At 50.1% G+C, this 24,055-nt stretch overlaps 1 protein-coding gene across 1 annotated transcript in view; it reads right to left on the reverse strand.

The window, feature by feature from the left end:
* Positions 1-15,392, reverse strand: part of NRF1 (nuclear respiratory factor 1) — a 33,916-nt gene extending 18,524 nt beyond the window's left edge. The window contains exons 1-8 of the mRNA XM_026044326.1: positions 15,077-15,392; positions 13,683-13,797; positions 11,866-11,992; positions 11,067-11,207; positions 6,308-6,466; positions 5,524-5,721; positions 4,326-4,427; positions 1,693-1,850 (exon numbers count right to left, since the gene is read on the reverse strand). Coding sequence (XP_025900111.1) covers positions 1,693-1,850; positions 4,326-4,427; positions 5,524-5,721; positions 6,308-6,466; positions 11,067-11,207; positions 11,866-11,992; positions 13,683-13,797; positions 15,077-15,386 — 1,310 coding nt within the window. The 5' untranslated portion in view covers positions 15,387-15,392. The remainder of the gene's footprint in view (positions 1-1,692; positions 1,851-4,325; positions 4,428-5,523; positions 5,722-6,307; positions 6,467-11,066; positions 11,208-11,865; positions 11,993-13,682; positions 13,798-15,076) is intronic.
* Between the last annotated feature and the right edge of the window lie 8,663 nt (positions 15,393-24,055).

The raw sequence follows: 24,055 nt of genomic DNA on the forward strand, positions 1-24,055 counted from the left end.
GAATGTGAGATGGCAGCTTTGAGCTAAATTGGGCATAAAGTTTCCAGAGCTGCTAAGAGCCATTAGCTGTTCAAGGTCTAGCCTCTTTCTGAGACCTTCTTCCAGGTAGGACAAAGACAGAAAAGTTGCATGGAGCTTTTTGTGGAGAAGAAGACACCTCCTTCTGCATGGAGGAGCTCTGCAGGGCTGCCCATCCAGCCTCGTCACAGTCAGCAGGAGAAGACAACTGGGACCTGAGGGGCTACAACTAGGGGCAAGGCATGAAATAAAATCAAAAGCTTGGGGCAGTTCTTTTCTGTGGTTCCACACCGAGTTATTTTAGCTGGAGTTTTTAGAATCTCCTGGATTGATTTCATTTTTACAGTGGAACTATTTGTTAAAGAAAAGCCCATTTAATCATCCACAACGACTGCAAGTAGCAGAAAATAACGTATCTGATGGACAGAAGAAGCAGTTCTAGCTTTGATCTCGATTCACTTGCAATAGCGATTTGGAAACAACCTGCTGAATGTCCTTTGCCCTGGCCAACAGCTGCCACGGGATCCTGATGTGGATGAAGACAGTATTTTGTCAACCCCTCACCAGAGTGAAACCTTCTGCACTGCTGGGGCTGGTCACACACTTCTTACTACCTTCCTGGGATGCAGCTGCACGAGCCACAACCATTCCCACAGCAGGAGAACAGCAGGCAGAGCTTGAGCAGCTCCCTGGAGCTGAGCGAGGACGCTGCTTCCAGCTGCACAGACCTCAGGAAACACCTGAGGTGCCTTTGGGTACCACCAAAATGCCCCACCAAGCTCACTCCATGATGAAGCAGCAACATCACGTTGCAGCTCATTCAACACCTGCTCCAGAAACGTATTTTGGGAGAAACACCAGCCTTCCAGACAGATTCTGAATCCTGAAAAGAGGTTATGCTGCCACAAAAAAGGGAAATTCAGCCTTTTTTAAGCCTTATAATAATTTACATTAACAATATCGAAGGAGAATGCGACCAGCATACTTAAGAGGTGCTCTTAGCACATGGTGGCTCTTGCTTGCTTAGCTGGCTTACTTCTGTAACCAGACCCTTGCTGTACAAACCGGATCGCTAGAGGATACGGTTACTATCCATTTTTTCCAACCAATTTCCATTTCAGTGAGCTCCTGTGGCTACAAAGGCACTCGGGAACAGTCCTGAGGACTCCTGGGTGAAGTAATTCCCTACGGAAAAGCCTCTCCTGGCCTCGTGTGCCACGGCCTTTGTGCCGTTGGATGTGATGGGAAGCTGGAGAAAGTGCAGGCAGATGCTTTTCATGTTGATACTTGGGCCTGTTTAGCTTGGAGAAGGTTGAGAGGGGATCTGATTAACATGTATAAGTTCATGAAGGGGGAATGTAGGGAGGAAGGGGACAAGCTCTTCCCAGTGACGGCCAGTGACAGGACAAGGTGCAACACAGGAAGTTCTGTCTCCAGGTGAGGAGGAACTTCTTTCGTGTGAGGGTGACAGAGCCCTGGCACAGGCTGCCCAGGGAGGTTGTGGAGTCTCCTTCTCTGGAGGTCTCCAAAACCTGCCTGGATGCCACCCTGTGCCACATGCTCTGGGTGTCCCTGCTTGAGCAGGAAGGTTGGACTAGATGATCTCTAGAGGTCCCTTCCAACCTCAACCATTCTGTGGTTTTGTGATTCTGTGTCTGCTCTGCTCAGTCCTACCTGTTGAGTGCCATGGTAACAGTTGCTCCTTGCTGCATCTCCTGCGACGCTGCCACCGCCGCCTCTGCCAGCGATGCCACTGCCTGCGTGGCCTCCGATGCCTGCGTCGTCTGGATGGTCATCTCGCCCCCCTGTAGCGTTGCCCAGTTCTGCTCCACCTATGGGGGGGAAACAAAAAGACAGGCTCTGGGATAGGAAGTCGTCCCAACAGGTGGCTGCTTCCAAAAGGATGGAGCTGGAAGATGTCTCTGCAGAATCCTGTGTGTGCTCCGAGAGACTTGGATCACCAAAAAGGGCCTCAGGGAAGATGTTGGGGAGGCACCTGGGAGCATCTTTGGACCTTCAGTCCTCTCGCAGCCATAAATTTTTAATCAGCCCATGGCTCGAGCTGCTGTTCTCCATATGCTCCAGCTTCAAAGGGGGACCCATGTTCTCACACACGTGGAAGGCGTTTCCCCTGAACATTTGGGGCACCTCCTTCAAACTCCTCTTTTTCAGCCAGGCCCAGCAAAGCCCGGACAATGGTTAGATCGTGGCTGTACACGGATCCGTGTCCATCCGTGTAGGCTACGAAGCAGCTGCGTTTCTGTGGAGCTCGAAAGCCGGGCACAGATCACCACCCCACAAGGGACAGGGCTGCATTTACCCCCCAGAACCCACTTGTCTGCATCCGTCTGTTGTCATTTTGGGGAACAGACTGTGTTCTCATTCAGGGTTTATTTGCACAGCACTTGGCACAAAGTCATTTGAGTTCCCACCTGGAATTTTTGTGCTGCGCTAACACCACTACTAACAGTAAATGGTAGGAAAAAGCCCCTTGGTTCACGTACTTTAGGCACTCTAAATTCCATTACTTCAGACCTTTACACAGACAGAGCCCATAACACCTTAAGATCACCCAGCCCCAGCTTCTCACTTTCCACTCAACCTTTGCTTGTGCATTTGGGACCTCACAACTCATGAGACATCGAACGTGTGGTCAAAACCCCCACCAGGATGCAAACCAGCAAGCAGCACTGGATCAAACGTATAGAGAACTGCAGGATGAAGGTCCATCAGCCAACAAATCCTACCGGTTGCTTTGCAGGAAGATCTCTTCTCTCCTGTCTCTCTTCCCATCCCTATTAACATTACAGGCCACTCATCATCTCGCTAAAACTCTGGCACACACTAATAGGGAGATCCCAGAAAGTGATGAAAAAGCAATCCCTCCATTTGTTAGAATGGAGGGAGGCAACTGGTCCATAGGAGCAGGGCTGGCTCCTCACACAAGCACAAGCTGAGCCAGCAGCCTGATGTCCAAGGAACTGCTCTGCTTGCCTGGCCCCAGAGATGACCCTGCCCAGGAGGATCCAAAGCCAGGAGGGAGCAAGGAGAGAGTGAAACAAGAAAAGGAAAGAGGAGGCAGACTTTGGAGCATCTTTCAGAAATATGCAGTGTAGCCTGAGTGCCCACAGGAGGAGAAATTGCAGATGGTGGGTACAGACCAGGTTTGTGGACACACACCAGAAGCAAACTAAAGCGACCCTGAGTGGGGAAGAAGCAATTTTTTAAATACACGGTCACACACAGTTGAGAATAAAGCAGCTCTCCGCTGTGACGTGCAACGCCCTGCAAGGATGGCTAAGTCGCAGCAGAACAGGGAAGCAGGAGAGCCTGGAAAAGGGGCCCTTATCCATGTGCTCCTCCGTACTGACGGCAAGGTCACGCTGCCGGATTGCTCGCCCAGGACTAACCCCGATCCCTGCACAGCTCCGCAGGGCAGAGCCTACCCACAGACACTGCCAGCACGGGGACGCTGGGCCCGTGTTTACTTTCACATCTTTATTTTGTCCAAAATTAAACATTTAATTCACATAAGAGAGCAGGGGAACGCAGGCATCCAACTCCTACTGGGGCTTTTGAGATTTTCCTTTCGGGTCTCAAGACACACAGGCGGTTGTGCCACCCTCAAAGCAGCTCTGAAGTCCTCCAAGGCCGCAGCCCCCGACACCGGGCTATGTCCCTTGGGCTCTCGGATAGAAATACGGTCTCGTGTCGGACAAAGCTGTTCTGCACTGCCACCTGTCGCCACGAAAGCCCCACGGGCACCGAGCGCCGCAGCCGGGCCTCGCCAGACGCTCCTCGGCCAGAAATCCAGCGCGTAGCCAAGCAGCAGCCAACTACCTGCAGCTCACGTGCTTACATCTACAAGTCTGAAATGGCATGATCAAATCTTCAACAGAAAAAGCTCTGCCAAGTTTTAAATTCCTGGAAGAAAAACAAGCGACAGCATGATGCTCTGCAGTGTCTCGTAGCATCGCGGCACTAATGCGCATTTATACAGCCCTCTCCGGGATTTGCTTGCAAAGCTCTCTCAAAGCTGCAGCAGGGAACCAGTCCTGTTTTGTCTGGAGCCATGCAACACGTTTTGCTAACCAAAATGACCCCAAAAAACCCAGGTATCACTCCCAACCTGAATGGCAAACCAGCACGGAGGAATTAAACCACACAAGATACGTTGTGTTCCCATGGATTAACGCTGCAGGGTAGAGTAGTGAGGTTTGGTGCTTTCACTTAATTGCAGAGAATTTAACTTTATCGAAGTTCAGACAGGACAATTCTGCTGTGCACAGGCTGACCCAGCTCCTTACCTCTCCATCGGTCACTGCAGAATAATTGACTTGTGCGACGGTGACTGTGGTTGGCAACTCTGAGGCATCAGCCAGTGTGGCAACCGTGGCACCGGTGCCAACCTGCAAGAGGCAACAAAATGCAGACAAATCATTTGTTACTGCAGGAAAACATCCACGTAGCTCAAGCAAAGGGACATTCAAATACTTTTTGATTAAAAGTCATTGCACCTGTAGAGAATAATAGTAAAAGGCTCATGGAAAATACTTGGCTGTCTCGAAGGGCTAGGAGAGGAAACGATGTGATAGAGCAACGTGCTGTGTGGCAGCTTCCAGAGTGGACAGGACACAGAAATACGCCGTGCACAGCCCCAAACGGTGCCAGCTCCTGCATTCCCAGCGGAGACACTGGATTCTCCTAGTGTCTCAAGCAGAAGCTGCAGGACAGTTCCCAGGTGTATGCATCAGTCCATCCTCCCCAACCCGCTGGATTTGGAAATTACCTTTTCCCCTTTAAAAGCTGGGAAAGGGCAAGGGCGGGGAGCTGTTGGGGCAGCTCTGTTTCTAAGGAGAATCACACTACAAAAGCCGGAAAGTCAAAGGGATCCCAGGTGCCCAGTGCCTAAGAGGACACTAGGGAAAACGCTCATCAGCAGGTGAGCAAACAAGCAGCCCGGCAGGCCTGCCTGGCCGGAGGGGGCAGGGGGAAGCCCTGGAAAACTTCCATTTGAAAAACCAACAAACAAAAAAAAAAGGTTTTTATCTTTATGGCTCTGAGAACATCAAAAAATGATGTTTGAAACTGCTAAAATTTTGATGCTAAAGCCATCGACATCGTTAAAGGAAGAGAGTTCCGTGGCCTCTCCTCTCATCACTTTGTCTCACTGCCACCACAGATGTTGTGTGGTCCCACGTGGAACTGTGCTGGTGTTCCTTAAATGGGTTAAACTCGGGTCAGAGCCCTAAACTGCTTAATCCAGCAGCTGCAGAAACGCTCGTGCTGTCGTAGGGGAGGAAGCAGCACAAGGGCAGCAGCTGGAAGTGGGGAGATGACAGGACTGCTTCCTCTGCTGGCTTAAGGCAGCAAGACAAAGACAGGATTTTTGAAGCACAACTTAAGCTACCCAAAGGAGTTTGCTCCAAAGCCCATCCCACTCACCGGCAACTCGCTGCTGAGCCAGCAGTGCTGGAAGAGTGAATCCTGCAGGGTTTTGCTCACCTGGATGAGGGACACGGTGCCATCGGGATTACTGAAGGTTTGTACCACCGTCTGCGACGGCACCAGGTGTGCTATACTGTGTGTGGCTGTGGTCTGCTGTTGTGTCTGCTGATCCTCGAACGCGTAGAGCAGGTCCTCGCGCCCGTGCTGCTTGTAGCAGTTCTTCACAATCGTCCGCAACGCCTGGGTCCACGACACCTGCCGGCAGAATTAGAAGAGGGAGGGAAAAACGGAGTTTTATGAAGCATTTCAGTGCTGTGATGTGCATGCTGTGATTTTCGTGTTTGTATTTCGGTTTTTAAAATAAACCTCAAGCAAAAAAAAAAAAACCACCCCAAATTTAATTCCCTTCTCCTTATCCACTCCATTCCTCAGCTGCATTTCTGAGTGTTGTTACAGAATAAGCACATCTGTCCAAGGGAAAGAGGAATTTTCTCAGTTAAATCTGTTTTTCCGGCTGCCAAGGAAGCCCAACCAAGGCATTTGATCTGACAACCAGAAAACTGTTCCTATCTAGGAAAGGGCTGACTGATGCAGCAGCATTTCCAGCCTTCCTAAGCATCCCTCCCCACCTGGTTGAAGGAACATGCTGAGAGCACAGGCACATCGTGCAGGCAGGAGCAGATTGAAGGCTCTGCCCCTCCTCTCAATGCTCTCACACGTGGAGTCTCTGTCATGAAGCCAAGGAAGGGCCAACGCAGGAGGTTCCTCTGTCCCTCGAGGGGAAAGCCACCCACCAAGCCCCTGTGCTCCGCGTGAGGGTGGACACACGTGCCCAACGCACCCGCTGCTTCTGCTCCTCCGTACGGACGTCGCTGCGGACGTTGGCCCACGGGATGTCCTCGGGCCACCAGATGGGCTTGCAGCTCTCCTTGCCCCAGCCTGGCTTCCCGCGGCCCGTGGAGTACTTGAGCATCTCGGGGATGAACGCTCGCAGCTGCGCCTGCAACAAAGCAAAGGATGTAGGAACCTGCATCTCTGGTGGGTTTGAGACCTGTTTTACACCGTAATTACACTTCATTTCCATCCTGTTGGGTTAGCCACTGGAAGATGCCCAAGCACCTGAGAAGGACAAGCAAACACCATCAGATAGCAAGACTGGGCCGAGAATAGCTCAGGAGCACGTGGAAGAGCAGAAACAAAATAAAGTGAGGCAATTAGAATGATAAGGCAGGGACACCCATAGTACTGATGGTACTCTGTGGTTCAAACACCTGCTTGTTCCTCAAGGGGAAACGGATTTGCAAGTTCTCTTTTCTCTGTTATACTCTATACTGAGACTCCCTGCGGTATTTTTTTTGTCAGATGCAGCACAGAGGGGTATTGTGGAGGAGCAGGGACGTGCAGGCTCTCCCTGGGTCCTTGCAGGAAGCCCCAAGCCCCTCCATGCACTGCTCCAAGTTGCTCTTTCCAAGGCAGGACTGCTCTGCAAAGGCCCTAGCCTGCAGGAGGAGAAAACTGAAGGGCGATTAAATCCAGAAAACTTTCTGTGAACACGTGGTTTGCTTCATGGCCCCGGCTGCAGCAGTGCCCAGCCTTTGGAGGCCACCAAAATACAAGGTATTTTGGGGTTCCACACCAAGTATTGCTCGAAGCACCAGCTGCATTTCAGCTCCTCCAGCCCCGCTGAGCTAACAGGGAGGCCAGCGATGGGCCAGGACCACCTGGAGAAGCAGCAGCCCCTCCAGTGTGACCCCCATTTCTCTAAGCTCATACGGAGTCACCAGGGAGAACTCCCCGTTGTGACTCAGGGCACTGTGTGTTCTTACCTGCCCTTCCACTGCATCTTGCATCAGAGGGGAAAGCTCCCTAACAGAAACCAAGGCACCAAAAACCCACCGTGGCCACGCAAAAGCAATGTCAACCATTCCAGGCTCTGTTTTTGAGTTGTTTGGTGCAAAAACAGCTAAGAGCTCCTTCCCCAAACTGCTCTTGGGGGGCCAGGCTACCAGGTGGATTAACCGGTCCCGGGGAGTTCGGTGGCGCAGGCTGCTCAGGGCACTTGTTAAGGAGCGCTGCCTCTAATCCGCCCTGGGGATAATCAAGAGCAGCTCTGCAACCTGCTCCAGAGCCTCCCTAATGAGCGTCCTAACGAGGCTGCAGCCGGTGGCTGAGCCGGGGCTCGCGTGGGGACGATGGCCCCGCTTCTCGGAGGGGCCACAGCCACCACTGCGTCGCCTGGAGTCGCCCGTCCTGCTAAGGGCACCTGAGAACTGCCCCAAAAACCAAATGGCTGCTAAAAAAAAGACAAGAGCTCCCACCGGTTTCCACTGACATCAGTTCTGGCAGGAGCCGTGTGAGTTGCAGAGCATGAAGGGAGCTGTGAGAAGTATTTCCTTGAGACCTTTGGTTCCAAGTCCAAGCACCTTCTACAGATTAACACCAAACTAAAACCTTTTAGTTTAAGCAATCCCAGTTTAAGCAATCCCAGTTCCACCATTTGCAGCAGCCCCAAGTTCAGACAACTGCCCGCAAGCCCTGGGGACAACCAGCCCCGCACAAGGAGCACCCAGCAACGGTCAGGCCTGGACCTTTATGTTCCCTAAGGGAAGGGGGTTCCAGAGCAGAGCCCAGGGGTACCAGGAACCTTCTCCCTGTCCTGTAGCCCAGAAGCAGCAGCTGCCACGAGCTGTGGCTGGAAACCTGCTCTGCTCTTGGTCCCAGGGCCCAGATCTCCACCTCGCTTCGGGGCAGCTGCATTGCAGGAGGCCCCCTCAGCCGGGCACTGCTGCCCAGCACTGCCCCTCTGCGAAGGCACCCGAGGGCATCACGTGGGATTTAATTATTGTTTCTTAGTGTGAGGCTCCTACTTACACTCTTGCCACTCCACCAAGCGAGCTGCTGTTTAGGCTGAGCTTTGGGCACGGCTGCAGGCAGAGGTGAAGCTGAGATTTGGGAAGGTAAGATGAAGGCTTCGTGGGCTTGTACAAGCAGCCTATAGTGGGGTGTGCTAAAAAGGGGCACATTAAGAGACAAATGGTCTGCTCAGAAAAGGATGAATAACTTGCAGTGACCCTAGGGAGAACCAAGTGGCCTCAGCACTCGCCAGCCTCGCTCCTTAAGGAGGCCAGCGAGAAACTGAGAACAAGATCAGGGACAAAAGCAGCCCTGAACGAAGTGGCCAAGGAGCCAGAGCAAGTGGAGAACAGTGATTTCATCTGTTTTGCTTCTTTTTTAAGTTTGCCCATGAGTCTGGCAAAGACTATAGGGCCACAGGGGCTGGACTTCTTGGGCAACAAAATTATCACCTAATTATCACCTATCAACCTAAGTTCCACCCCCTTTTCTTGTTGCAAATTTTACCAGGTGGAAGACCTGCTTTGTGAGAATCCACCCAAGATTTTGCAGTGCTGCCAATGAAACGTAATGCTCCATCCTCAAGCAGTCATTCAAGAACCTCAAAGCACTTCAATAACATCTACAAAATGGGCAGGCAGATGCCCCACGGGGGCTCTGATAAGCAGGGAAAGGCAGAGTTGGCCAAACTGGGCACAAAAGCGCGGAATGTGTCCACAGTTTGGAGTAACAGAAACCTGTCCAGACTGTTTTCAGTTCCACGTTGTCCTGGGTGGACGATTGCTGCTCCAGGAGGCTGCTCGCTTTAACGGGGCGTGAGTTGCGCTGCTGTTGCGTCAGCAGCCTGCACGCTTGCTCAGGGAACAGTAGAGCCAAATGTGGAGGAAAAACATCATCCCTCACTTCATGGAGCTGCAAGAAACCTGGGGACACCGGAGGGTTGTGCATGGGACCGGCTAGCGAAGTCCTGGTGCTCCAGGTCCACAGACCTTCATGTAGCGACGAGCCCAGGTCTGGCACCTGTGTCCTCCCTGCTCTGGTGCTGCACAAAGTCAATTCTTTGGGAAAAGAGGGTTATTTAACCTAGCCCACGAATATTCTCCATCCTACGTCAGTCTTCCCTAAACCCAGCAAGACTGGATTCAGCTCCTATAAGGAATTTTGCATCTTCCAGGGAAAAGCCCTTGTCAGCAGTGCAGAACCAGCACCTCAGACTTCAGAGCTGCCTCCCACAAGGAAACACTGAGCAACCAAATGCCAGGAGCAACTTAGCTAGGCCTGATCTCTCTGCAGGATCTCCTGAAATCCAAGGCCATGCCATGTCTAGAAGGGAAAAAGAGTTCTGCTTTTCTCTAACTTGGCAAATATTTGTATTTTATTCAAGGAATTTAGGAGTGGAGGTTGTATAGCCATGTCTAGAGGGGAGGTAGGAAACACCTAAGCAGTCCTCAGTGTTAAAATATTCAACTTCCATCTCTATCACAAACAAAACAATGTGCATTATAAATCCATGGAAAGGCTCCTCTGAAATGAGAGGTTGTTTCTTGTATTGCTGTCTGGACAGCATATGCATCATTAACAGCCAAATATTTGACAGATATTTTTAGTGGCCTTCTTATATCCATGCACATATTCCGTGCCTTGCAAATCAAAGCAGCTCCCCAGCTACATTACTGTGCTGCAGCCACCTCACAGCCTGGGTCTTATCCATGCACCCTCCCCTCTAGTCTCACCTACTGGGCACCTCTCTACTAGTGAAAGCACCTTTTTTGTTCCTTCTCAGAGCCCACATGTATCTTCTCTTTCCTTATTCTAGGAATAATCCTCCCTCTGCTTGAAAAAATCTCAGTTTTAGTATCTCTTTCTTGCTGTTTTAAGTCCTGGGCACTTTTTGTTTTCCTTAGGCTTAATTACTACTCCCCCAAGGAAGAAGATTTCCCACCGGCTGATCCATCCATGCCATGGAATCTTCCCCTAGCAATAAGAGGGTATCACACCAGCAAAGCTGGGCCTGGAGAGGAGTTCCCTGCTTCCCTAGGCTAGATGATTCCCTGTCTCCATTAGATGCAACTCAGTCCCTATTCCCAAAGTGGAAAAGTAGGATTGAGCTCAACTTAAAACACTGGGAGCAGAGAGTTTGTCAATCTACACCCCGAAGAGGAGGAGGGAACAAACTAAGCAAACAAGAAGTGTCCAAAGAGGACAAACCCAATGATATTCTGCTCAATCCAGAGACCTTGACCTCAGCACTGGAGAATCACTGCAAAGTGCAGGACAAATAGCTTCTCTCTTCATAATTCATGGGTGGTGACAAGAAGAGCTCCCAAGGGAACGTCCCCAGCACCCTGAGCTCCAGCCCTCAATGACATCCCTACAGTTGCATGTAGAAAATGGGCACCAATGACAAAGCTTCACATCTAACAACTACCTGAGCTCCCATGAGAAAGAGAGAGATCGAATGCATTCCCTGGAGATGCAGACAAGCTCCAGTGCAAAACACCAGTAAGATGCCAACCCACTTCTTTGCTTCTTCCAACTTTCTGCCATGTTTTCACTGTGAGGGTAACAGAGCCCTGGAACAGGCTGCCCAGGTTGTGGAGTCTCCTTCTCTGGAGGTCTTCAAAACCGACCTGGATGCCACCCTGTTCCACATGCTCTGGTGTCCCTGCTCGAGAAGGAAGGTTGGACTAGACCATGTCTAGAGGTCCCATCCAACCTTAACCATTCTGTGATGTCTGGCTGCTCACCTGGGTCATCTTGTCCACGGAGACGGGAATGCCATCGATGGTGAGGGGCGGCAGCTCCGAGTTCACCTCCTGAGGCGCCGGGGCGTGCTCCGCCAGCGCCGACTCCAGGTCTTCCAGAATGACGCTCTTGCACTTGCGGACCTGCGGGGAGTCGTTAAGCCGGGGTAAACACGGCGAGGAGCACCAGGAGAGCCCAGGGTGCCAGGTAACAGAAGGAGCTAACAGGGCTCGGCTGCTAAGGGAAAACCCCAAGGGACCCCAAGACTCAGCTGCAACAAAGAGCTGATGATGAAACATCAGGTAACACCGGCAAGTGGAAGTATTTATGGGATTTAGAGAAAAGTTTGGGAGCAAGAGCTGTCGCAAGCAGGAACTGCTCCGTTTTCTGGTGGTCTGTCCCACAGCCTGGCTGCCTGGATAGGCAACACCACTTCTTTCTTCCTTCCTCAAGCTACTAAGGCTGAAAAGCACCCACATCCTAAGCATTAACAAGCTAAAACGCAGATACTTTAGGGTGAAGGTGCCCTGCAGACACCCACTCAACTTCCCATACAGCAGTTGTGGAGGTGGAAATTTCAATCAAGGATGTTCAGCTCCTGGGAGCAGAGCTAAATAATCAATATTTATGCAGAAAAGACAGGTCTAGACTCATGTTCTTACAATTTCCACTCCTATTTCCAGGGTTTTAAATGCAGCATTTAGGTCACTGTCAGGTTTGCACAGCTGCTTTGAGTCGTCACGAAACCCATAGAAACGACGAGCATTTTATTACTATTTTTGTTTTCCTAGGGACACCTACCACATTCTCCAAGGGTGCAGCACCAAATACTTTGAAGACAGGATTGGGCTTGGAGGGAGAGATGCACAGAACGATGGCCTGCTGCCCCACTCGGGTGGTGTATTCGTCCAGCGTGGCTCGGAGCTTCCTGAAACGGAGGCAGGGAACAGTCAACAGGAGCTGAAAGCCCAGTCCAAACCCCACGTTTCACACTCCAAACCCCATGTTTCACACTCCAACCCCTCTTCCTAGTGCTACTTATGCACCAATCAGGCAAGAAAAGCAGTCCTAGTTGGTTAAATTAGTCACATACCAATTCCTCTGCTCCCTGTAGCCCCACAGCAGCTCACATTATTATCAATTATTCCCCCTCTCCTTCATTTTTTCACTGATGCAAAAAATAAAGGGAAATTAGCTCCGCAGCCAAACTAAGGACAACAAGGTCTGCTCAGACACCGACCGAGGACATGAGGGATGGACAACTTCAAGGCAAAGAACTTGGAATGATTGAACTTCAGTCACAACAGAAGACCACACAGTTTGTGGGTACCACCCTACTCGAAAGGGAGACACTCAGCTGAAAACTACCCAGGCAAGAACAGGCAACACTGCAACAGCTAATGGCAGGAAACCTGTTATTCAGCCACCTGCTGCACCAGGAGGTCCCTTTGGAACCCTGTTTCCACAGGAAGCACCATCATATCCCTTCCTCAACTTACTAACCTTTAAACCACACAACAGACCACGTCAGGAGCTCTGGCAGATGCTTGCAAAACAAAAGCAAAGTGCTAGAAATCACTGCAAGATGTCAGGGTTGTCACGAGGTGACAATTTATGAGTTAACACTGGTTGTTTCGGAACCTCACTGAAACACTGGCTGTTTCAGCAGTGCAAAGATCATCAAATCACAAACTGTAGCTTCCCATTTGATTCATAATTGTGGAAATACCAAGCACCTACCTTTTAAGCTGATCAGAGCATGCAAAGATGGTGCGTTTGCTTGGATTTTACAAGACATCTGCAATTGCACGCAAGGAGAAGGAGCAATTCCTTTGCACAGGAGTTGCTTTAGAAATATCATTTCTAAATGAACCTGGATGGAGAATTGGGGAAGGAGGGGAACAGGGAGTGGACCTTTGAAAGAGGGGATCTGCTACTGTGACTATGATTTAACACTAACCCTGCTGTCTTTCTTTTCAGCTTGATCACATGCAAAGGATGCTTTATGACTCAGCAGGAGGAGTAAGTAGAATATAATGAAGCCAACCTTGTTTCTCAACAACTCTACAAGAGCTATAAGAGGAAAGAGGGAGAAAGGTGAAACTGGCCACTATTATTTCACTGCACCGAGGGTGTAGGCAGAGGGGAAGGAAGCCAGAAAGTTGCCGAGAGCGATGAAACATCAAACTTTTCTGCGATAAATTGATGAAAAACAAACAAATCAAAAACTGAAAAGCAAAAATTGTCCTGTTCCAAAGCCTTCTTTGCCATCCCAGAGCTGGGATGTGGCTGTAGCTCCAGACTCTCTGGAGAGCTGCTGTTAAAGGCACTAAGACCATGTGTAAAGGTGAGGTTCCCATGACAGAGCTGACTTGTGATCAGGTGAGATTAAAACAGAACGGCGAATTCTTGTGTCAATCCGGTGGATACTCACCATTAATGTGGTATTGCATTTGCTCTGCAATTTAATCCATTTCTGCACATTCAAACAGAGCTCCTGGCTTCCAGAAGATGCCAAGAAAGCCCCAAGCAGCACGAGCACGTGCCGTCATCACGACTGGCACCGGAGAGGCACATGGGCACCGGCAGGGTGGCAGCGTGCCCGTAGCAGCCCTTACCGTAGCAAACGCGTCTGCTGCCTCTTGCGGATCGACGGGTTGGACTCAAAGACGTGGGGCCGCTTTCGTTTCTTGCCCGTGGCCACCGCCGCGGCCGCCGCCATCCCCACGGGGCCTGCGAGCAAAGCGGAGCGGGTGAAGCGGCGCGCACCTCGGACCGAGCGCCGCGAGGGCTGCTCCCTCCGCTCCAGGATCATGCACAAGGCATCAAAAGGCTCCATCATCCTCACCGAGGCCAAGGTGAGAGTCACATTTTGCTCTGCAGTTCTCCTCATAATCACAAAATTTGGAATTTGGGAGCTGAGAACTCCCAAGTGCTTCAAGTATTGGAGGGCAGTGTGGGAGCCCTGGGCAGAGGGGAGCTGCAGAAGCGCAGATGCTGCTCGGACACCCCGATCCCAACTGGAAAACCTGCTCAAAACCGGCCCCATAACCCCCCAGGACCCCATAGCCCCCCAGGACCGTGGCTTGGAGCGGGACAAGGGGCCCATCCCCGTGGCATCGGGGCGGTGCGGGCTGTGGCTGTGGCAGCGCTGCCGCCCGCCGCCCGCGCCGGGAACTGCAGCTCCCGCTGCGCCAGCCTCAGCGCAGGAATGGGCTCTGGAGAAAAACCCCGGGAAAATGGATCCCGGGAAAATAAATCTCGGGGAAAAAAAAGAAATAAAAAGGCATGAAAAGCCCATAAGGAAAAGTCTGAAGTCCCCCCAGGTTTAGCGGGTTGGAAGGACACAAGGCTGGGGGCTTAGAGAGGAACCCAGGAACGAGGGAAGGAAAAAGCTCCTGAGAAAAATCCCAGGAAAAAAGTCCCCAGGAAAACAACAACAACAATAATAAATAAGCTGGAAAAAAAAAAAAAAAAAAAAAGAAGCCCAAAAAAAGCCCATAAGAAGTACGAACTCTCCTCAAGTTCAGTAGGTTGGGAAGACACCAGGCTGGGAGCTCAGACAGTGATTTGGGTAGGAGGGAAGGAAAAAGCTCTGGAGAAAAAAAAAAAAAAAAAGGGAAAAAATAGGGGGAAAAAAAATCCAAAAAGCCACATGAGAAATCTGAACTCCCTCCAAACTCAGCAGGTCAGGAGCACACAAGGCTGGGGGCTCAGAGAGGGACCTGGGCTCCAGGGAAGAGGGAGGGAGCAAAAAGCTTCTGAGGAAAATCCATGAAAAAAATACCGTAAAAATAAATCCTGGTGGGGGGAAGGTGTGGAAATTCCTCCTCCCCTCAAAAAGCCCCCCTAAAGACCATGAGGAAAAGTCTAAATTCCCGCCAGGCTCAGAGGGACACAAGGCTGGGGGCTCACAGAGGGACCATGGGGGACGCTCGGAGAGGGACCCTGCGGAGCAGGAGGCTCCGGAGCGGGGACAGAGGTGGAGCTGGAAGGGGGCAGCGAGTGTCACCTGCTGCAGCCAGGTGGGCCGTGACCTCGTCGGCGGCCGTGGAGTTGAGGATGTCCGAGTCGTCGTAGGACGTGTCCTCGGGCGAGGAGGGCGAGTCTTCGTCGGCGCTCAGCATGCTGTGCTCCGTGTAGGTGGCCACGTGGACCTGCTGCACCTGCTGGGCCACTGCGTGAGCCTCGATGGTGGCCATGTGCTCTGTCTGCGTCACCCCGTGGTCTTCCATTAATAGCTGCTGGCAAGGGAGACAAAACAGGGTGGAATTAGGGATGGCAACGGGCACTAAGGGTCTCGCAGGGCAGCCCATGGCCATGAGTTACCTTCTGCAGCAGCAATGCTCCTCCAAGATGCCAAAACGGCCACTGCTCCAGAGGCAGCTACAACACACACAGTTCAGGACACAACATCCCCGGGGTAACCGCCTAATACTGTGACCGAGACCCTCCTGGCCCCAAATCAACAGGTCTGCCCGAAGCGGGAACTTGGTTTTTGCCCCTTGAAGATTCGGCTTGGAGATGGTCAAGGGCAATATGAGATTTCTGCGCGAGCTCGACTGTGTAGGACACAAATTAGGATCAGAAGAGCCTTGGCAGCGAGTTGTGTTTTTGAGGCTTTCCCTGCATTTTCTGTTTGGAGTCTGGCAGCCAGCAAAATCATTATAATCCAGGCATAAGTGTTACCTAAAGCACATTTATCAAAGGCAGTTGGTGGCAAATCACCGAGCGAAGCAGCAGCTCCCACCGCCAGCGGAGCGCTGGATGATGCTCCAGGAACAGAAATGCATCCGGAGGGAAGAGGCCAGGAGGTATCCAGGGATTTTTAGGGTGCGTCTTCCATAGTCTGTGGGGAAGAACAGCCCACACCCCAAAAGAGAGTCCCCCCAAAGCTCAGGATGAGCTGAATGGAAAGGGCTGGATGCAGGGAATGATAAAAGCTCCCCAGCAATCTCAGCATGGCTCCCACGGCAGCTGTGAGCGGCCGTGGGACAAACCAGCCCCTCTCCATCCCATCCAAGATCAACCGACACATTTCTCCTGACCAAATCTCCCGGTGTCTCCTGGTGTCCATGGAAGCACATGCAGAGGGACACAGGGGTCCCCCGTGGATGGTTAAGGTCAGCGTGACCTCAAACAAGAAACACCATCACGTACAGTTGGGTATTTCAAAAGCACAGCTCCAGTTCTCATCTATGTGCCCTCATAAATGCATGACACTTGGCAAATAATTGAAATGACAACAACTCTGACCTGAAAGATTTGGGATTTTGGCTGGAAGTGACGAGAAGAGAAGAGAACAAATCTGGGGAGAGAGATGTGGGGTGTTGGTGAATGTCATTAGCATTTAGATATGTTTATTCTTGCCTTAATGACCAAGGAACTGCAATATTACAGAGTATTTCATTGCCATCTAGTTTCTAAGGGTTTGCTTCCAGGTGTCTCCAAGCACCTCTTGGAGTCTCTTACTTAGGAAGGCATGGGGAACAAACTCACCTACATTCCCACACCACAGCTATTATTCCCAATACGAAAAACTAACAGATCTCCTAAGTGAAGGTTTCCAAAAAGAACAGAAGGGAGATTAAATGCAAATTAGGCCCTGAAGAGATCATCTAAGTGCCTCTCTCCAGGCTAAGGAAGGAACCTGGGGTGCTCAGACCTGCTGGAGACCACAGCATGAACCAGCAGCGCTCACGGCCCGGCCACGTTCACAGCCACAACCCTCCTCAACACTCAAACGCTGCCGGGGATGGATGTTGGTGTCCTGCCCTGCTTACAGGCCAGACTGTAACAGCAGAGCCCTCCCGAAATAGCAGCAACCCAAATACCTCCAACCGAGGTGGGACTAAGGTGTCCAAGTACCAGAACGAACGGAAAACTGGCTGAAAACAAATCAACTGTAACCTCCTGAGGAACCTGTTTTGCCATCGCTGTGGAAAAATGGGAAAGAGGGATTATTGCAAGCTGAATTGTAATGGAAGAGCTCCGGAGGCAGCACCCTCCCAGCCACCACCCGTGGTCTGAAGGGGTTTATTGCCCCCTTCTCTCAACGCAGCAATGCAAGTGCTTTCCATTAAAATAAATGTGTTTATCCATGTAAAAATGCTATGGGAACTGGACTGACAGATCCCGATGACCTTTTGGCTCATTAGGAAACAAGATGCGAGACGACTGATGGGTCAGGTGCTTGGTTCCCCTCAGAACGGAGCCTGCTTGACACACGCGGGTCACACCAAGTGTGTGTTTCCAGAGACAACTCCAACCATATATCTACAAGTGCTATACCCACATACCCTTGATGCAATTAAAAACGATGTTTTTTATAAATAAAACTGGCAGCAGGTGGGCTATGGAGCTACCGGATCACACATTTTGGGTTGGAAAGCAACCAACTAACCAACCAACATCAACGCTTCCCATGGGCAACCATGGGCATTTAGACACGTGTGCATTGGATCTAGTGGTTACCAGTACTCATTTGTCCTCACTTCACGGTGCTCGTTTGAATTTTGGCATTTTTGGAGCCATCAAGATATCAATATCAACATCGGGGATGATCAAAAGCCAGACTGTTGCTGTGCTCACTCGGAGACACGGTTCACTCAGCTCAGACAAGCAGGATCTCAAAGCCATCAATCCAGCACAACTCCTTCCCTCTTCCCAGCTCCCTTCCAAAGGGACCTAGGTACATGCTGCCATGTATAGAGGTCACTGCTTTCATCATGATGATGCTATTGGATTTCTTCCCTCAATCTTTCCCACCTACAGAAAATTGTAGGAAAAGACAAGAAGCTACAGCTGCTGCGGTGTAAACAGAGTGGCTTCCCCACCCTGTGCATATTACAGCGATAAAAGCTCTAGAAAATTCATTTACAGGTTGCAACGGGGCTTAATTCTAGTTTAACTTGACAGCTTTCATCATTCAACGTGGATTTTCTACTTTTCCAACTCAGGCCCTCATGTTTTTCTAGTTCTTCCTTGCAAGAATTTCCAAGAGCTTTAGCCCTGTGTGGTGCTGAGACCCTGGGCTCAGGCTGTTCCCAAAGGATTCCCCTATACAGGGTCAAACTTTGGGGGCAAACACCTTGCCTGGAAGTTTCTGCTGGTCTTACCAACCTCCTGGTGCTGCCCCAGCAGCCAAGAAACCCTTGGCCACATCTAAAGGGTGCCCTGAGCACACCTGTGTTTAACATTCACATTAATGTGCAGGGCATGACGCAAAGGCCATTCTTGATTAACTTCTGTAATTCTAGAAAAAAAAAGCTTATTCCTGGTTTATTTCACAAAGCACACTCATTTTGGGGATGGAAAATACTCAGATGTGTAGTCTGGGTCTAAATCAGAACGGGTTTAGGAACCCCTTTGGTATGACAACACCGGTGAAGACGCTTCCTGGTAGCTGGAGCTCAGCCCTGAAGCCCTGGATCACAGCCAGAAGTTATTTTTATAGTTATCTAAAATGCTTAAAAAATACACAAGAGCATCAAGTCCCTCTCAGCAGCAGCACAGTCACTTCCCGGCTGCGTTGGAGGCTCCTCCGGGCACCATCATTGCTGGAAGAGCACAGGAGGAGCGAAGCCAAGAGAGCAGCGATCAGACAGCGGAAAACAAGGGCAGCTGAACCAAAATAAAGGCCCTGAACTTATTTTTATCCTCTCAAGCCCTGAAGCGGTTTCACTTCCGATGCGGCGCGGGGAAGTTGCTGCTCACCGAGATGGTCTCGGTGCACAAGGGAGCGTCTCATTTCTCTCCTAGCATTTTTTACTGCTCGCCCAATGCAATGCCTTAATCCCCTGCAATCCTGCTCAGGGTAGCAATAAACTGAAGAACTGTGGGGTCTACCTTCAAATAATCTTTAAATAAAATATAATTTTGTATCAGCTCAAAAAGATTAGCTCAAATAATCTCTAAAAGGCTACAAGAAGTGCATTACCCAAACCAAAGTGAAGCAGAAGGGCTGAGCAAGGTATATTCAGAGGGCTCTGGCCAAGACCTGCTCTCCATTCAGCCTGCAAGCACCCCCAAGGTGACACAGAGGGTGACAGGGGGACACAACGAGCAGAGAGATGGGCACGTACTCAGTTTAACAGCCACACTGACCTGTTGGGCTTGGCAGACCTTCCCCGTCCTCGTTTCAGACTGGTCGGATTAATTCACTTCTCTTCCCAGCGATAAGACTATGAAGACTTGATTACGGGACCCACCTAGTGCTCTCTGAAGAATCAGCCTCGAATTGCTGGAAAGATCAAGGATTTGGGTGGGATGTGGAGTCAGATGCTGTGGGAAGCTGTGGTAATGAGTGAAAAAAGGGGACGAAAGGTTGACGCTGCCCTTGCCCATGGAAATGGAAACCCAGCACCCAGTGGACCAACCTGCAGCACTACACAAGCCCCTGTGAGACCGGCCTTAAAAATAAATCAGTAAATAAATAAATAAATAAATAAATAAATAAATAAATAAATAGAAATCTGCCTCGATATTCAAGCTGGTCATCCACTTCACATTTCAATAAAACATCACTCCCTCCTTGGGGAGCTTAATTAAAAAAAAATAAAAAAAAAAAAAAAAAGGAAAAATCAGCAAGTCTACCACCTCCTGCCTTTCTTTGGCTCTTGCGGCCAAGCTGACAAGCATCTGGAGCGCACCGTGAACTTAATGGATTCAAGCCTCCACTGTAAATAAGTCATTTGCTTTGCACGGAACAACCCACCTCACAGAGGCACTTTTGTTCTCAGAGGTTTTTGTGGAGTTAATCACCGGGGCTCCTGTGATCCTAACTCTTGTGCAAGGGCCTGGCGGGTGCACAGCTGCAGGCTGGAGCCCTTCCTGCTTTTCCAACTTCTTCCAGCCTCCTTTTCCAACTTCTTCCAGCAGCGCCTCTGCTGGGAAACCTCTGGAGCGGTTTTGGGCGCCTTTTGGCGTGGTTTTGGTGGAAGGACATGCTCGTCTGCTCCCAGGCTTGGTGCTTAAGGCTGAGCGCAGCTTTAAGCGCCGCGATGCCTGTGGCGGCAGCGGCTCCCAAGGGAGATGAATCCAAAACACCTCGGGCCTCGCAGCCGTGGGGATGTGCAGGAATTTGTCACTTCACTCCCTTTCACGCTCTCCGCGTTAAATCAGATTAAAAAGCAGCGCTTATCCACTTAGCGCGTAAGGTGGTTTTATTTAAAACGCTATTTCCAGCTGCAAGTCTAGCTGAATTCCCAACTCCCTGCAAAGGCAGCATGACACAACTCATGAATAAAACCCGATCCAGGCAGACATTAATCATTCACCACTAACTCACCGAATGAAAATCCTGCTTTAGCAGGGCTGCATTGCGTTTGAAATTGTCTGCCACTGCTTTTTACTATCCTGGCACAAGCCCCTCTCTATATATTTTTAAGCAAGTACCTACTTACTGATGCAGTTAGCGCCTGATCAATGTATTTCTATGCTTACATTATCCACGAATATTGAACTTCATCCAGAAGCGTGAAGCAGGAGAGGACAGAGGATTTTCACCTGGACAACTGCACCCAGGACTTAAACCATGAGTGTTTATCAAACCATGTTAATCTTGCGGTATTTACATCGACCCTCTGATTACAAAAGCCAGATCCATGTCCAATTTCTGATAGAAATGGTCTATGAGAATGTGGAGCAGCCTCAGAGGGAAGCATCATCTCCATGCCTCTACCACATTGGATGCAAACACATAAAACCCCAATCTTTCCACTGCTTTTTCCTAGTGGAGAGGAAGGAAAGAGGAATTCACATCCCTCTGAACCCAAAGCTTCCAATCTGCTTGGATAGTAAAGATTTAGCTCTTCCCACGATGCTTCTCCTAAGCATTTCTCACTTGTGCCTTCAGCAGAGGTGCAACCCATGTAGAAATACACCTCGAGGCAACGTCTATTGCAGGTTTGATAAGGAAGCAATGCCATTAATCTGGGAAATGATTGATTCCGATCTTAAATATTACCTTATCTCATTTAAAACACTCATTTAAGTCCAAAAAAAAAAAAAACCCTATTTTTCCCCAGCTGTGGAAGAAGTCTTGTCCTTAATCGTGAAGGGAGCTTGCTGGCCCTCAGGCCCACTCCTTTTTCCAGGGAAGCAGATGCCTCTCTGGAAGCTGCAGGTGGTTTTAGACAGGACTTTGTGGGACTCGAGACATTACCTGATTAAGCAGCAAGATCCACGGCACGAGCAGGAGGAGACACGTTGGTTTACGCCTCTGCTATCAAGATTTAAGCTAACATATCTTATTTCACGCACACGGACAGTCGCCATGTGCTGGCAAAGATGCCACGAACTGGATGCCAAGAGAACTGGAAGGAAACAGCTCTGAGCCCGCATTATCCTCCCGGATAGGCTCCTGGCATAGGGATCCCCTTAATTCCAATGACAGCGTTTCCCTCTGCAGCCTGCCCGGGCATGGAAAAGCTTAAAAATCAAGAGATTTTGCTCTAGCAAACTAATCCAAGGAAACCTTTATCACTGCTCTCCCTTCAGCAGCATCTCGTGGAAAGCACTAAGTGCATCGGCACTGCAGGAAGCGCTTGGCACAAATTAGGCCTGGAAAAGAAACAAACACCATTTTGCAGCGATCCACCGGGCCAGCAGAAACGTTGGTTGTGGCTTCGGTTTCCACCGGGAGCATCGTCAGGAAACCTGGATGCCAATTTCTTAATGCCCGATGCCATCTGCAACCGGTCCCTTTTCTGGCAGGTTGACCCCGTGCACTTCGGGCTCAGGGTAGCACTTGGTGAACACGCACATTCCTTCATCTTACGTACAGAACCGCACAGAAATCCCAATCCCAGACTATTTTCCTTGGAACGACGCAGCCTGAAAGTCATTTTTAACAGCGCAAAGCCAGTTGGCCGCCCCCAGTCGCTGCAGGTTTTAATTAACGAGCAAAGGGCTCTTTTTGGGATTACTAACCCCATAAACGCGGGGTGGTGAGAGCTGCTGCGTGACGATGCCGACCGTCCCGGCGCCACGCGCGGGAATGGCCCTTCCCAACGGGATTGCTGCCCCAAAGACGGAGTGCGGCCCCTGCTCGCTGAATTGAGGTGCAAATGTTCCCATTTTTAATCCTCTTTTATAGAGAGAGAGAGGGGATTAGCGGCTAACGCTGGAATACCGCAGGAAAGCAGAATGGAAGGGTGTTCTGAGGAGGGATTTTGGTGAGAGGGTGGCAGTTTTGTGCACGGTGGCCTTGCCGGGAGCAGGACTCGGAGAGCTGAAGCCACCTGAACATCCAGCACAGTGACACCCACTGGAACTTGCTGCTCCCACCACGTGCATTCAATGAGACCCGCGTATAATAAAGACACATTTGAGCTCTAAATACAAATTAAATATCTAATTTCCATCCTAAAATGGTAGGCCAGGGCCATGCCATTGGAGAGCCCTGTTATTGATGCATCCTTCAGTGGGATGCTTAGGAGAGCATGGTCCATCCTTGCTCCCACTATCATCCAACCTGGATGTGGAGGAGCGGTGCTACCTTAAGTGGGCCAGAAAACATGCAGTGCATTAAGCAATGATGAAATATATACATATATATTTTATACATATATATAAAATTAGGTAGCTGTGAAGATACACATAAAAGAAACTCCTTTTTTAGAAGCATGAGGGTAAAAAAAGGGCTCTCTTCTTCCCTTTATAGTCCTACACTTTTATTCTTTTCAATTTATACAGCCTTTATTCACACACAAACACATCCAGATCCCAGGTCAATCTGTCTTCAGAAAAAAAAAAAGAAAATCCCCTCGAAAACCTTTAGGGGAAGCCTAAGTGGTGACATTTGTTTTCAAGATCTTGCTCTACAGAAGCTTGTTTTCTTTTCTAAAGCTGGTTAAGAGGAGGAACGGAGCATTCACAGCGCTCTAGACAGCCCCTGCCACCCGCCACCGTCTCGGCGTTCCCATGGGAAAGGCAGACCGGGATTTGGTGCCGTTTGGGGAGTCTCCTCTAAGCTCAAGGATTGAGTTTTTCCCGCCACCTGGAAGGCAGTTCAGGTCAGTGCTGGTAGAGGCGGAGAGTCTTCCCTTCCCTAGCACCTGAAATTAGGGAAGAAGGGAAGGATGAGCAGCCTTGCAAGGACAGGGATGGAGCGCACAGTGGCCCACGAAAACCTGTGGAAGCACTGGGAAAACCATGGAAAACTCAGCCCTGGAAAGGGAGCCTCCCTCACCTCCTCAGAGCAAAGCGCCAGGTACCAGGTACGTTACGAACGTCAGAAGCACAAGGTTTGGAGCGTTCCTGTGACAAGTGATTACTGAAATTAGAACAAATACTATTCTATTTGCTGCTGTTTTTCCTACTTTAGGCTCGGCTCTTTCAGATTTCTTCACCAGCGCCTCCATCTGCGTCTGCTTCTGATTATAAAGGTTTAAGTGTTACAACCATCACAGGTTGTAATGCTGAAAAAGAATAAGCATCACATCATCTACTTCCCTGGCCAGAAACCCAACTACTGATTTCCTGCAAACTGCCAGGAACACTCATGGCGCAGAAACAATAAACCTGAAAAAATCCCAACCTGCAGCCCTAAGGAAGTCTGGGAGGACTTGGGAATCTCCTCGCTCTTTCTAGGGAACGGATTTGAGATCCTGCTTCCTTGGAGAGGGAAATTAGGAGTTTAAGGACTGAGGGCAGCTACCGAAGCAGCAGCAGGAGCCTGGGCAGGCAGAAGCCTCAAGCAAACGTATGGGGGAAGAATTAATTCAAGCACTGCTCTTGTGCAAGGATCTTGCAACGCAGTTCAAGCTTGTGCATGGGGTGCAGCCTTGCAGGGATTTCCAATGCAGACAACGGGGAAGTTTTCCAAGCCCAGAAGTCATCACCATTTAATAACTTTAACTAGATAGTTCTGTAATAAACAGTGGGGAGGGAATCAGTTTCTTTTGGGTTGCATTACCTTAGCACTGCAGTTGCAAGTAAGAAGCAATGAATTAAAATATACCATCCTGTTTTTCCACTTCTACATTTG

The sequence above is a fragment of the Nothoprocta perdicaria genome, unplaced genomic scaffold (assembly GCF_003342845.1).
Source record: "Nothoprocta perdicaria isolate Ctin4 unplaced genomic scaffold, notPer1 scaffold_359, whole genome shotgun sequence".
In the NCBI taxonomy this organism is placed as follows: Eukaryota; Metazoa; Chordata; class Aves; order Tinamiformes; family Tinamidae; genus Nothoprocta; species Nothoprocta perdicaria.